Source organism: Taurulus bubalis (genome assembly GCF_910589615.1).
Source record: "Taurulus bubalis genome assembly, chromosome: 12".
In the NCBI taxonomy this organism is placed as follows: Eukaryota; Metazoa; Chordata; class Actinopteri; order Perciformes; family Cottidae; genus Taurulus; species Taurulus bubalis.
This window is the reverse complement of record NC_136600.1, coordinates 19,017,860-19,030,151: the sequence shown is the minus strand read 5'-3', so window position 1 is coordinate 19,030,151 and position 12,292 is coordinate 19,017,860. Positions and strand designations below refer to the sequence as shown.

The 12,292-nt window shown below is 38.6% G+C and overlaps 2 protein-coding genes across 2 annotated transcripts; both read left to right on the top strand.

The window, feature by feature from the left end:
• Window positions 1-485: 485 nt before the first annotated feature.
• Window positions 486-2,103, top strand: acbd7 (acyl-CoA binding domain containing 7). The gene is made up of 4 exons (XM_079227088.1): window positions 486-594; window positions 1,281-1,398; window positions 1,491-1,553; window positions 1,650-2,103. Exons 1-4 carry the CDS (start codon window positions 583-585, stop codon window positions 1,721-1,723), a joined length of 267 nt encoding a protein of 88 aa, XP_079083214.1. The 5' UTR covers window positions 486-582; the 3' UTR covers window positions 1,724-2,103.
• A 656-nt stretch (window positions 2,104-2,759) lies between these two features.
• crot (carnitine O-octanoyltransferase) lies at window positions 2,760-12,081 on the top strand. The gene is made up of 17 exons (XM_079227856.1): window positions 2,760-2,821; window positions 3,680-3,819; window positions 5,449-5,573; window positions 5,668-5,849; window positions 5,970-6,094; window positions 6,217-6,325; window positions 6,907-7,000; window positions 7,139-7,264; window positions 7,375-7,476; window positions 7,598-7,681; window positions 7,785-7,892; window positions 7,992-8,122; window positions 8,215-8,338; window positions 8,444-8,522; window positions 9,199-9,292; window positions 9,931-10,050; window positions 10,850-12,081. Exons 2-17 carry the CDS (start codon window positions 3,705-3,707, stop codon window positions 10,968-10,970), a joined length of 1,839 nt encoding a protein of 612 aa, XP_079083982.1. The 5' UTR covers window positions 2,760-2,821; window positions 3,680-3,704; the 3' UTR covers window positions 10,971-12,081.
• The last annotated feature ends 211 nt before the right edge of the window (window positions 12,082-12,292 follow it).

The window sequence follows — 12,292 nt, the reverse complement described above, 5'->3', positions numbered from 1 at the left end:
TAACTCTTCTTATAAATACATCAACAGATTGACAAAGAAGGGCATTTAGTTCCTTTACCTGATTACAAATGCGGCACAAGTGTTATATTGCTCCGTTCACACCATCAGGCCAACAACACGGGTGGACCACAGGGCGCCGCCATTTTGTTTGAATGGAACTAACTTTATTTAAACAAAACATCCATAGCGCCGACCAGCGTCCACGGCAGTGCGACATTCACGACAATGACAAGGGACTCAATAAAAACAGAAGTATCTTTATTGTTATTCTTTTAAGTATTTCCTTTTTTTAATGTATTATTATTATTGCTAATTTTCTCTCTCTCTCTCTCTCTCTCTATTGTGTGTGTGCGTGTGCGTGTGTGTGTGTGTGTGTGTGTGTGTGTGTGTGTGTGTGTGTGTGTGTGCGCGCGCGCGCGTGTGTGAGGATGGCATGCAGCCAATCAGCTCCTCCGCAGCTATATGCCCTCCTCTGCAGGCCTCTCCTCGGCGATTATGCATTGATCAGCTGTGCTGTAATCAGAGACATCCAGCCGAAAGGATTAATACATTCATCTGAACTGCGCTGCTGCATCTGCGAAAATGTCTAATCTGGTAAAATATTTACTGCTCTTCTCTCCATTTCAGTGGAAGTATACTGGAGATGCATTATCGCTATGAAATGAATAACGGTTGTAACGACAGGACATTTATGTCATGTGCTGAATGTCGGGTCATCCATCTTTGACAGTATGGTATGACTAAACAAGAAATTATTAGTAGTAGTAGGCTTTACAGGATCTGGCTCCAATTTATTTGAGAAGATGTACAAATATTCGACCAATACTTAAGAGTTAGAGGTTGATGTTTGTTGCATTTAACATAATTTAATAATCTAACTATCTACACTGTGACTTTAGGGGTTTTCAGGTTTTTGTCAATTGTGTGAAGTGTTTCTAAATATCTGTACTGCTATGCCCTAGATCTTTTGTAAAGTAGATTATTCAGGGACAAAAGCCCTAGAGTCTTGAATAAAAGCCCATTGTTTATCTCCAACTTGTGCAACAATAGGTCTCCCGAGCTCTGCAGCATGACTAGAATACTATGCTGAGATTTCTTATTCAGTGTCGTTTATCACTGATTAATATGCACACTCTTATATTCTGTGATTACTACACACTTCTGCTGCACTACATATATTAAATTGTTTTATTTGTCAGACTTGGCAAAGAGCAGAATACATGGATATATGTGCTGATAATTTATCAGAAATACAGGGAATGACTTCATAATATCTGCAGGCAGAGTTTCAGAAGATGGCAGAGGATGTGAAGAAGGTGAAGACGAGGCCTACGGACCAGGAGCTGCTGGACCTGTATGGACTTTATAAGCAGGCAGTAGCTGGAGATATTAACACCGGTATGACTTGCAGCAGAAACACAGAATCCTTTACATGCAATGTTCCCTGAATACTAAACATGTGTGTCAACTGTGTGCCATCACAATTGTAGATAGACCGGGAATGATGGATTTGAAAGGAAAAGCCAAGTGGGATGCCTGGAACTCCAGAAATGGTAACAATTTTTAAATGTGTGTAGATGTAAAAAGTAACCCCAAAAAAGCAACAATTTAATACTGGTGTTTTTAACGCAAATATTGTATTCTTTCAGGAATATCCAAGGACGATGCCATGTCAGCCTACATTACACTTGCAAAGGAACTCATCAGTACATATGGCATGTAAGGCTTGCAATCAACTGAAGAGGCAAAATTAATGCAAAAATGAGCAAATGTCTACTAACTCAATAACTGAAGAAATGTTGTTATCTCTATAACAAGTATCCTTCTGATGTCGGAGGCCATAATTATGCAGGATTATGTGTAATTCAAAATGTGCTGTGATTTATTTGTCCTTTTTTATATAGAATAGTAACATGTATCATTTTAAGGTTAAAAATATATAATTTTCTAATAATTTATAATATTAATCTCATGTATGTAGTTTATTCTTGTAATCCCCATGTGCACAGTAATATACAGTATACACATGCACTATGATATGTAGCTTGATTCCTGAAGAAAACAAACTGAATGCTGTCAAACATGGAAATAAAACCTCTGTATAATGTTTTTGTTTTGTTGTTAATTATAAATACAATTCAACAAGCAACACAAACTATGGCCTCCAAAATTATCATTTGATTCAACACATCTCTGAAACAGTCTCAACAAAAACTGAACATTACAACCTTAATGAAGATATGCTTTGTCAGGGCTATTATATCGCACCATTATTTTTTAGCGAAGGTTACCTAATAAACTGGCAGCTCAGAACAGTAGACTGTATGACCTGTAAGAACAGGAGGAATGATTTCAGCAAGCGAACCTGTTTCAATGTGGGTACATGAGATTGTTTTAAGACTTTTTAAGATATTCTTTAGGATTCTGCTTGATTGGGTTTAGTCCAAACCATGAAAAAAAGAGACCAAAGGTCAAGGATGTCCATATTAATGGCTGTATAATTGTTTTGCTTTGCTGTTGAGAGCTTCTGCACCTTAATTATTTTTCATCAATATTAATTATTTTCATCAATATTTCCCAATAATTATAAATGTACACTTAGTGTTTTAGTTTAAAGTGTCATTGTCTCCATTCCGGTCGTTCGCCTCACCTCTTTTACAGATATGAAATGTAGCACCCGCACTTGCCGCGCATGCGCAGTGCGGTCTTCGGTGTTCCGGGACAGTGCCGTGGGGGTGAAGTGGGGTAAAGGTAGCGGGGCTACGGACAACAATACCTGCGCGTGGAGGCAGGAAGCTCAAGTCAACACGTCATTAATAAGGTTAGCATTTCGATGCACTGCGTTGGAAAGCTAGGAACATCGTTTTTACATCAAGTTGACCCTATTTAACGTGAAATTGCATGTCCAACATTGTTGTTGACAAGCAGAGCTTCGCCACTATTAACGCTAGCTGACTAGAAACAGTTAAGTTCGTCTCCGCCGTATGCTCGTTAAAACTCTGAAATCAACTTTCAGCAAGCAGGTACGTGACGTTAGGTTGTGGGCGCTTTAAGCCAAGTTACAACAACAATGTTTGAGTCCTGTGCAAGTGTGGAGTGTGGCGTTTAAGACTCAACGTTACTTCGCGTCGGTGCAGATCACGGGAGCAACACAGCCTAAAGCGACTTAATCTTCCACAATACAACTGTTGTAACAGTCAGAGGGATAACTACTGGTAACCGTGAATGCTAAATGCTAAACAGACTGTGGTGAAAGTGACGTTCACAACTCCTGTCCAGTGTGTATGCATCTAGTCTGATAGGCTGGTCCACACATGACCCCTGAGAAGGTCTCACGTGACCCCTGAGTCGGTCTCGGGGGTCACGTGTGGACCAGACTAGATTGAGCAATACTCTGATCGGTGACTGTTAGATGTATGAATTAGTGTAAATCTGTATGAATGGCCTTAACAAATAATTACTACATATATATAAGTATGTAGATATATGGACACAACAAATATTGGCCAATTGCACAATTTACATGGTAATTATTGTCAATGTTTTCAAAGAAACATTAGTTTTTCTCTTAAGAATAAATAGTTCCATAGAACATAAATTGACTGCTTTTTGGTTTTAATTTTCCTGTCTATGTTACATCTGAAACATCTGATTCAGGACAATGTTTTTGTGTTTCCAGTCTGAACTCTATCCAGGAAGAAAAAATGGATAATAACTTGTCAGAGTCTCTGGCAGAGCGGACGTTCCAGTACCAAAGCAGCCTGCCACCTTTGCCTGTCCCGTCATTAGAGATGAGCCTTTCAAAGTACCTGAATGCAGGTAGGATAGTAACTTCGAACAACCAGACGAGTAACAAGTTCTGTTTAAGATTTTGTAAATATGAAAACTGCAAATATTTAGCGTTACTCAAGAAAATACTGTACTTTTTTTTTCATTCCCTTTCCTTTCCTTTATTTTCTCTTCCCCTCCTTTCTTTTTTTCTATTGATGACGTATCACTTCCCTGTTTTTGGCCAATTGGCTTGCACATTGGTCAAAAACAGAACCACCTTCCCACTCTACTCATTAGTGCACGGCCCAATCCCAATCTCCACTCTTACGGACTCACGGACTTTGAGGCGCGTTCCCCCAAAGTCCGTGAGGGTTTAGTTCTGTCCCACTGTCAAATTGTCGAGTGTTTGAGGACACTGGGAGACATTATGAACCCTTTTTGAACCCTTTTTGTAAGTCAACATTAGATGCAGACTTTGCTCAATGGAATTACCCATAATTCATAGCAATGTAAGGTTAACACACAGTTACCAGTGGAAGCATGGAGACGTAAAAAAAGGTAAACAAAGAAGACGGCAAAGTAAATTTACTCAAAAACATTAAGTATTAAAGATGGGATATAAAAACACATGAAATCAGAGAAATGCAAGCAGATACTATATATATATATATATATGTATGTATGTATGTATGTATATATATATATATATATATATATATATATATATATATATATATATATATATATATATATATATATATATATTACACAGATTTATTCATCAAACATTTTGTTTTGTTATTGAAGCTGTTTTGACAAAAATTAGTAAATAGATCATTTTAAATGACCTCTCATCCCGTGAGGAAAGAGCCTGGAAGACATAAAGTATAAAATAAATACCCACAATAGTTTGTTGACGTTAGGCAAGGCAACGTGATATGTTGCAGCAAAGTGCTGTCCCATTCATATTTACACCATTTCAAGCCCTCACAGCCTCTCACACTCAACCATTTAACAGGTGACAACAGTAAAGTCCAGAGAGATCAGGGCTTGAGGCCTAAGGGGGACACTCCAATTGGGCCTAACACAACATACTGTAGGTGTGCAAGCTACTGCTGACGTGTTGGTCGCAAGGCGTTGGTCATTTTAAATACACATTGCCATATAAAATACCAGCATTTTAATTTTGCATAAATGCTACAGTGTGCCTCGGATTATTTTTGAAGCATACTTTCATTTTACATTTTTGGAGTCCATATTCCACCCTGCAATGAGCTCTTTCCAAGATGAAATACGGTAATTCAAGGAAATTCAACATGACCTTTATTGCTCATTGCTGATAAATTTATGCTATGGCATTCATCTATATTCATCACATACATTTTGGGGATTTATCTGTGTCCTCGGTGCAACCCTTCTTCTCCCCAGAACACCTTCATTCTTTCTAATCTAATTTGTTCTTTAACTTTTAATATTGTAATGGCATACACAAGTTTTATGTTGGTTGTGTATGCTGTGTTTGTATTGTTGTGTGTTTTCATTTTAACTGTATATGTAAGCATTTTTTACATATTTTTCTAGCTGAATTAAATCCACAGCTTTTACAACATAATATGCGTAATGTTCACAACTGGTGCTCTTTCTTGACATTTTTTGAATTGCCATGTTTTTCATCAGTTCAGCCATTTGCATTTGATGAAGAGTTTAAGGCTACAGTGGACATTGTGAGGAAATTTCAAGAGGGTGTTGGCAAAGAGCTGCACCAGAAACTTCTGCAAAGAGCCAAGACCAAGAAGAACTGGGTGTGTAATGGAGCGTTTAGTGCCTTGTTTTGGTGTTACAAGCCATCGATCATGGAGTCGTGGATGTTTTACTTTTTTATTTTGTATTATTTAGCTGGAAGAATGGTGGTTAGACTCTGCATATCTGGAGGTCCGCATTCCCTCTCAGCTGAATGTGAACTTTGGTGGTCCGGGGCCCTACCTGGAGCACTGCTGGCCCCCTGAAGAGGGAACTCAACTGCAGAGGGCCAGTATTAGCACATGGCATACACTACAGTACTGGAACCTCATCCGCACGTAAGACACCTCTTTACAAGCGCTGTTTTTGTGGTGCGTTAAGTAGAAGCTCCTCTCCTTTTTACAAGAAGTCAGATATATATGTGATGTGTTGTTTTTTCTTTTGCTTGCATATTTTAGGGAAAGGCTGCCTCCCCAGAAATCTGGCAAACTACCATTAGATATGGACCAGTTCAAAATGCTGTTCAGCACCTGCAAAATACCTGGAGTAAAGAAGGATACCATTCGTAACTACTTCAAGACAGGTAGAATAATCTTGGTTCTTATCTTTGATCTTCCCTGTACCCTGTACCTTACCCTGTATACACTTTAGCACACTTTCTCGGCTGACAGATCATCGTTGTGTACATGTTATGCTGTGCCACAGAGCGTGAGGGTCCATGCCCCACCCATTTGGTAGTATTATGTCGTGGAAGGATCTTCACATTTGACGCAGTCTGTGATGGACAAATCCTCACTCCTCCAGAACTACTGAGGTCGTGACATACACACAAGTACACACACCACTCAAAATAATAAGCTTCCTGTTTAAGGGTTATGCCAAGTCCTGCTCACATTGTGAGTTTAACTTTTGAAAACGTAGAGGAACGTTTTACATTGTACCACCCAGTTTGAAAAAATGACATTCCATTAATAATCCCAAATAAGTTTCTTTCTCTTTCTCTCCATTTGAGTAGCATGGCACCTCATGTCTCTTATCTTGTGTCTTAGCTCCTCCCAACAGGGATGTGAGAGAGAGGCAAGAACATATTTTAACCACAATAATCACAAAGCACAGCATCTTTAGCTGTCCTATAAAATATAGAATAATCAAGTGACAGTTTTAAAGAAAAACACCTGTTGCGGCACCACAGGACTTGACTGATAGAAATAACCCATTTTTTAAATTAAATTGTTAAGAACAGGTTAATTAAATATTCACTTAAATATGTTAATTATTTTTCATTGGTTAGTCCATCTTTCAACTTTACTATTAGTGTAATCTATGATCTCAAAGAAAAATGAGTTAACTTGTTTTCTCCTTCTTGGGCTTTGCTGTTTGTGTATGTGCGCACAGGCAGCTCAGCTATGTGAAAGAGTGCTGTGAGGGAGAGCCAGAGGGAGACGGAGTGGCTGCTCTTACCTCAGAGGAGAGGACTCGTTGGGCGCTGGTAAGGGTCCTCAAGTTTGGAGACTTTGGTGGTCATCTTGGGAAATAAGTTCTAAAACACATTCGTGAAAAAGTTCTCATAACACAAAAGCATACTTGTGGATACTTTCAGTCCTGTCAGCATTTACTCTCTCTGCAGGCCAGGGAGCATCTAATTAACATTGATCCACACAATGCCACCATCCTGGAGACCATCCAGAGCAGCCTGTTCGCCTTATCTCTGGATGAAACGAAGCCCTACTCCACTCCAGAGAACTACACAAATGTATGCGCTGCACAAAGTTTAATAACTAAAGATTTCATAACATAGATTATTGTTTTCAAAAAGAAAAGAGTTGAGTGTCTGATTATGTGACTTTGAAATTCTGAACACAGTTGACCTTGGAAGCCCTTACAGGCAATCCCACCATCCGCTGGGGTGACAAATCGTACAATTCCCTCTCGTTCGCAAATGGCACTTTTGGAACCTCTTCTGATGTGAGTTTATCATTTTTCGCCAGCCTGTATGACACGTTTTTTGTAATCAAGATGGTCATGCTGCTCATCTGGGAAAGTTCCTGTCCAAAAGCAAAAAAATCTTACTGAGATTGTTTTGCAGCATGCACCATATGATGGCATGGTACTGGTTTCTATGAGTTGGTATCTGGACCAGCAAATCAAAGTTACAGAAGGCAAATGGAAGGTAAACATTGACTCCTATTTATTCTCTACATACATTTGAATAGTTCTTGTTTGATTCATTTGAATGTATCCGTCCACTTTTCACACATGTCTATACTTTGTAGGGCTCAGACGCAGTCAGACTCGTACCCCGTCCTGAAGAGCTGGTGTTTACTGTCGATGGAAAAGTCCAGAGTGACATCCGCGACGCCAAACAGCAATACCTTGAGTCGGTGAGCCAGTATTTAACATTTAACTACAGAAAAAAGGCCTGATGCAAAATGTCCATAGTTACAGCTGTGTTGGTGTCCACTCTGTCGCTGGTTTTATAGACACAGGACCTGCAGATGGTGTGTTACGCCTTCACAGCATTTGGAAAAGCAGCCATCAAACAAAAGAAGTTGCATCCAGACACCTTTGTTCAACTAGCAAAGCAGTTGGCCTACCAGAAAATGCACAAAAGGTACAGACTGGTTTTAAATATGGCAATGCATTTACAGATGTTTGAAGTATGTGAGGTGAATGGCCCCGACTGTCTCTTCTTTCTCCTCACAGGCCAGGAAGTTGTTATGAGACTGCAATGACTCGCACGTTCTACCACGGCAGGACGGAGACGATGCGACCCTGCACCCAGGAGGCTGTGACCTGGTGTAACGCCATGATGGACCCCACATGTGATGTGAGTGTGTGCATGTCTGTCCCTGCACTGTGGAAAAATCACACAGTATGGAGGTGGAAGCAGTCTTTTCTTCTTTGACATGTTACATAAACATTCTTCTGCCAGATCGATACCAAGAGGAAAACCATGCTGCTCGCCATACTTAAACACAACCAACTGATGGCTGAAGCCCAGGAAGGAAAAGGTTGGCTCACTTTACAAATATGTACTTGTGTGATATTCCTATATTTCACTGTTCCCATAAAATACAAACACTCTCTAAAACAAAGTGGAAGATGAGAGATGCATTTTGAAGCTAGCATTCGGATTGCACCATTTACATCTTGGCATTGTTTTTCTGCTTTTCCAAAGCAAATTGAATAATTTACCAAAAAGCCAGTAAAGAAGAAGAAGATTGCCCGAAAGCAAACATGGATATAAACAATGCATGATTTAGAATATTATAAATAATTATATAAATATAGAAGAAACTGTATTCAACACATTGTGGGACCGAAAGGATATCTAAAGGATATCTAACAATATGTGGAATGAGTTTTACAAAATAATACATGTCTTTGTATTTTTATATCAAAATTTAATAATCTTCCTGTAAAACCCAATATAAAGTTTATTTATGTAAGCTAGTACCAACAAATGTCAACCATTTATCTCATGACATCCATCCATGAATCAATTTACAACCTATAGAGACTATTGGGAGGTGTGTGGTCTATTTAACGGTTCAATCAAATGCAAAGGATTTTATTTAAATCCCGCTCATAATTGTACACTGCTAAAATATTCTATTTCATTATGAAACGCTCTAAGCACAGAAGCTAAAGATGCTCTAACTTGTCATTTTATGACATCGTTACCAGGTTTTGACCGGCATCTTCTCGGGCTGTATCTGATTGCCAAAGAGGAGGGACGACCCACTCCAGAACTCTTCATGGACCCCGTCTATAAAAGGAGGTACTGTCTTCAAAGCTAATCAATGTTTTTTTGTCCATACTGGTTGTATCCTTGTGTGCATGTGGGTGTTAGAGTACCTTTTTCAAAGTATACAGTTAAATTGTCATAGCAGGAAAAGCACAGGTGTAACTAAAGCATGTATTTTATTGTAAATGTGTTCATCTACTGTCATCATTGTTGATTTAGTATGGAAATCCCTTTATTTCTGAATACTATTGTTTGACTTTAGGTATCGCCCGAGACCGAGTACTGATCTGATATCAATGTTTAATTAATAAGCTCTATGCCTCAATGTGGAGAAGTGAGTGGCATCAATGGGATGCATATTGAATCAATCATCCCGATATGTTGATCTTTAATATCCTTTATTTCTTTGTTTTTTTTTCATTTCATGGTTATTCTTCTCATCAGATTTGTTCTCTTACTAACCTTTTCAAATCTGATAGTGGTGAAAGATTTGAGATTTTACGGGATGGTTAGAAAATACTTCTGGATTTTACATTCTGATAAATGTTCTGTTTGATGAACTGAACTGCAATACAGAAATTATGAAGCAGACTCAAGACATTGCATTAGATTGTAAATTGTTAGGGAGTTCTTTCTGTCTCCCTGTAACTGAGTTGTGTCTTTTCCTGCAGTGGTGGTGGTGGTAACTTTGTGCTGTCGACCAGTCTGGTGGGCTACACTACAGTTCTGGGGGCTGTGGCTCCCATGGTGCAGCATGGCTATGGCTTCTTTTATCGTATCAGAGATAACAGGTGGGCAGACAGCATGTTTCCAGAATGCTCTTTCTTCTTTTGAAAATCTGTGGCTCCAACTGTCATGATTTATGATGTTGAAAATTCAATGTTGGGATCTTAGCTTTCTTGTTGATTTTGCTTTTGGTAGCCCGACACTCATTAACTAACTAATTATAAAAAAATAGAAATAAACACACAAAATGGCGTGACATATAAGAGACGCTTCCTTTCACTGCAGTGCTCCATTGACTCTCTAATTGGTGCCACATTTTTGAAGCGCTATATCTATTCAATTTAAATTCCGATCATTATCCGCTGTTGTTTGTTTTAAATAGTTTGATTGGTGGTTTCTATAAAGGCTGATCAAAAAAGTAAATCAGTTAACGTGTAGATTCTGAATTGAAACGTTTTCAATACTCATTTGTCTGCTTCCTACCTGCTCTTTAATTCCCCCTGGGAGCGACATACACATCACCAAATACACACACCCGGAGCTCGCCACGGTGCATCCTGCCCGAACAGCTCAATTTGTTAATTTATATGTAGACTATAAATTAATCTATAGACTGGCATGTGTAACCAGCCAAAAAGTATGTTCTCGTTGGTTCCCGTTGAATTGTAACTACAAAATGTTACATCCTTTGGGCAGATACAAACAAAGGGTTAATTTACAATTGGCTGCTGGTCAAGCCAAAATCAAAGCTTCTTTTTTTCGTTGTTGATTTTCTTGAAGTTAATTTCAAGTTTGAAATTGTGTAGAACTTCCCTGCAGTTTCAGAAACTGCAATCATATCCACACGTCTTTTTTTCCTTCCAGGATTGTGGTCTCCATCTCGGCGTGGAAATCTTGCCGTGAGACGGATGCTGCGGTACTGTTCAACAACTTCAGTAGCTCCTTACATGAGATGCTCCTCCTGGCCACCACATCTCAGTTATGATGTCGTGTTTGTTTTCAGCAAAGATCAATGCAAAGGTACAGAATCGGTACTGTGAAGTGATAGCCACTGGCTTGGGCATCTATTAAATTTCTTTTGACTGTCAACCTTAGATTTTTCTGTTAAATGAAATGAAAGGCATTCCAATTAAACACGTACAAACTATGTATAAGTGAAATAGAATTAATTTGCCTTTTAGATTGGTGAAAATCTACAGACATGTGTGACAGTCCTGAGCTCTTAAAGTTGGACTGAAATTGAAAAAAAAAATTACATTTTCCTAAGAAATCAGTTGATTTCTTGGTGTTTGTTTTGTTAGTTATTCTGACTCTGTATATTAGTTAATTTGAATTACAGGGTAACGCGTGTAGTGCAATAGAGATCACAGGACAACCTGTTGTTGTGAACTTTGACGGCCGTATTTGCCATCACTATTTCTTAATACTTAAGTTTATTCTGATTCTGTGTGTTAGGAGGACCCAGCTAAATAAGCTTTTAATTGTATATAATAACTGTGTGCTATCTATGCATATGACAGTAAAAACATCTTGAATCTTGAATCTATTTTAGGATCCATTGAATAAAGTCGGCTACCACTGGCTAGCTATGCTGGAAGTAACGTTACTGCCATGTTTTGCAAGCTTCCACTTTCCGATTGAAATAGATGCTTCAAAATGCAGTTTGTATTGAAGAGCAGCGTTTCCTCAGCTGCTGTAGGGGGAGCCAGATGGGCCCACAGCTCGGAGGGCTATGCCTGAACTAATCAAATCTGGAGCTACAATATCTAACTCGCATTGCCTTCCAATCTATTGAGGTGCTGCACCTTATTTTGTATTACTTCAGTACTTTGTTAATTGCTGATTATTGCCTTATACCTGGCCACTGCACCTTATAGGGGCTGCACACTATGCAGCTGCCTATTTGTTTGTGTTCTCTGTCAAGTGAAAGATGGCTGAATGTTCACATTACTTTATATTAGGATGACTATTGTAACCATAAAAGAACCTTAAACACTGTGATATGTTTTCTTCCACATTTCCACTGCATTTAAAGCTTTGGAAATTGCAAAATGTCAATACCATTGTACTTCCTTTAAACACGCAAATTAAATCCAAAATAAACAAATGTCTCTGTTTCAAAAACATTAAATGTATGTGATTTTAGAAATGTAGCAAACATTATGACAAAGTTGAAAGATTTCCACCCGTTTGATGTTAAAATGAGGTGATGTTTCAATAACTGAATATAAAACTTTAATAATTGCATATAGGCACATTTTACAAAAAAGGTTAGTAATTCTTGCAAATGTAGGTCCTACATATTAT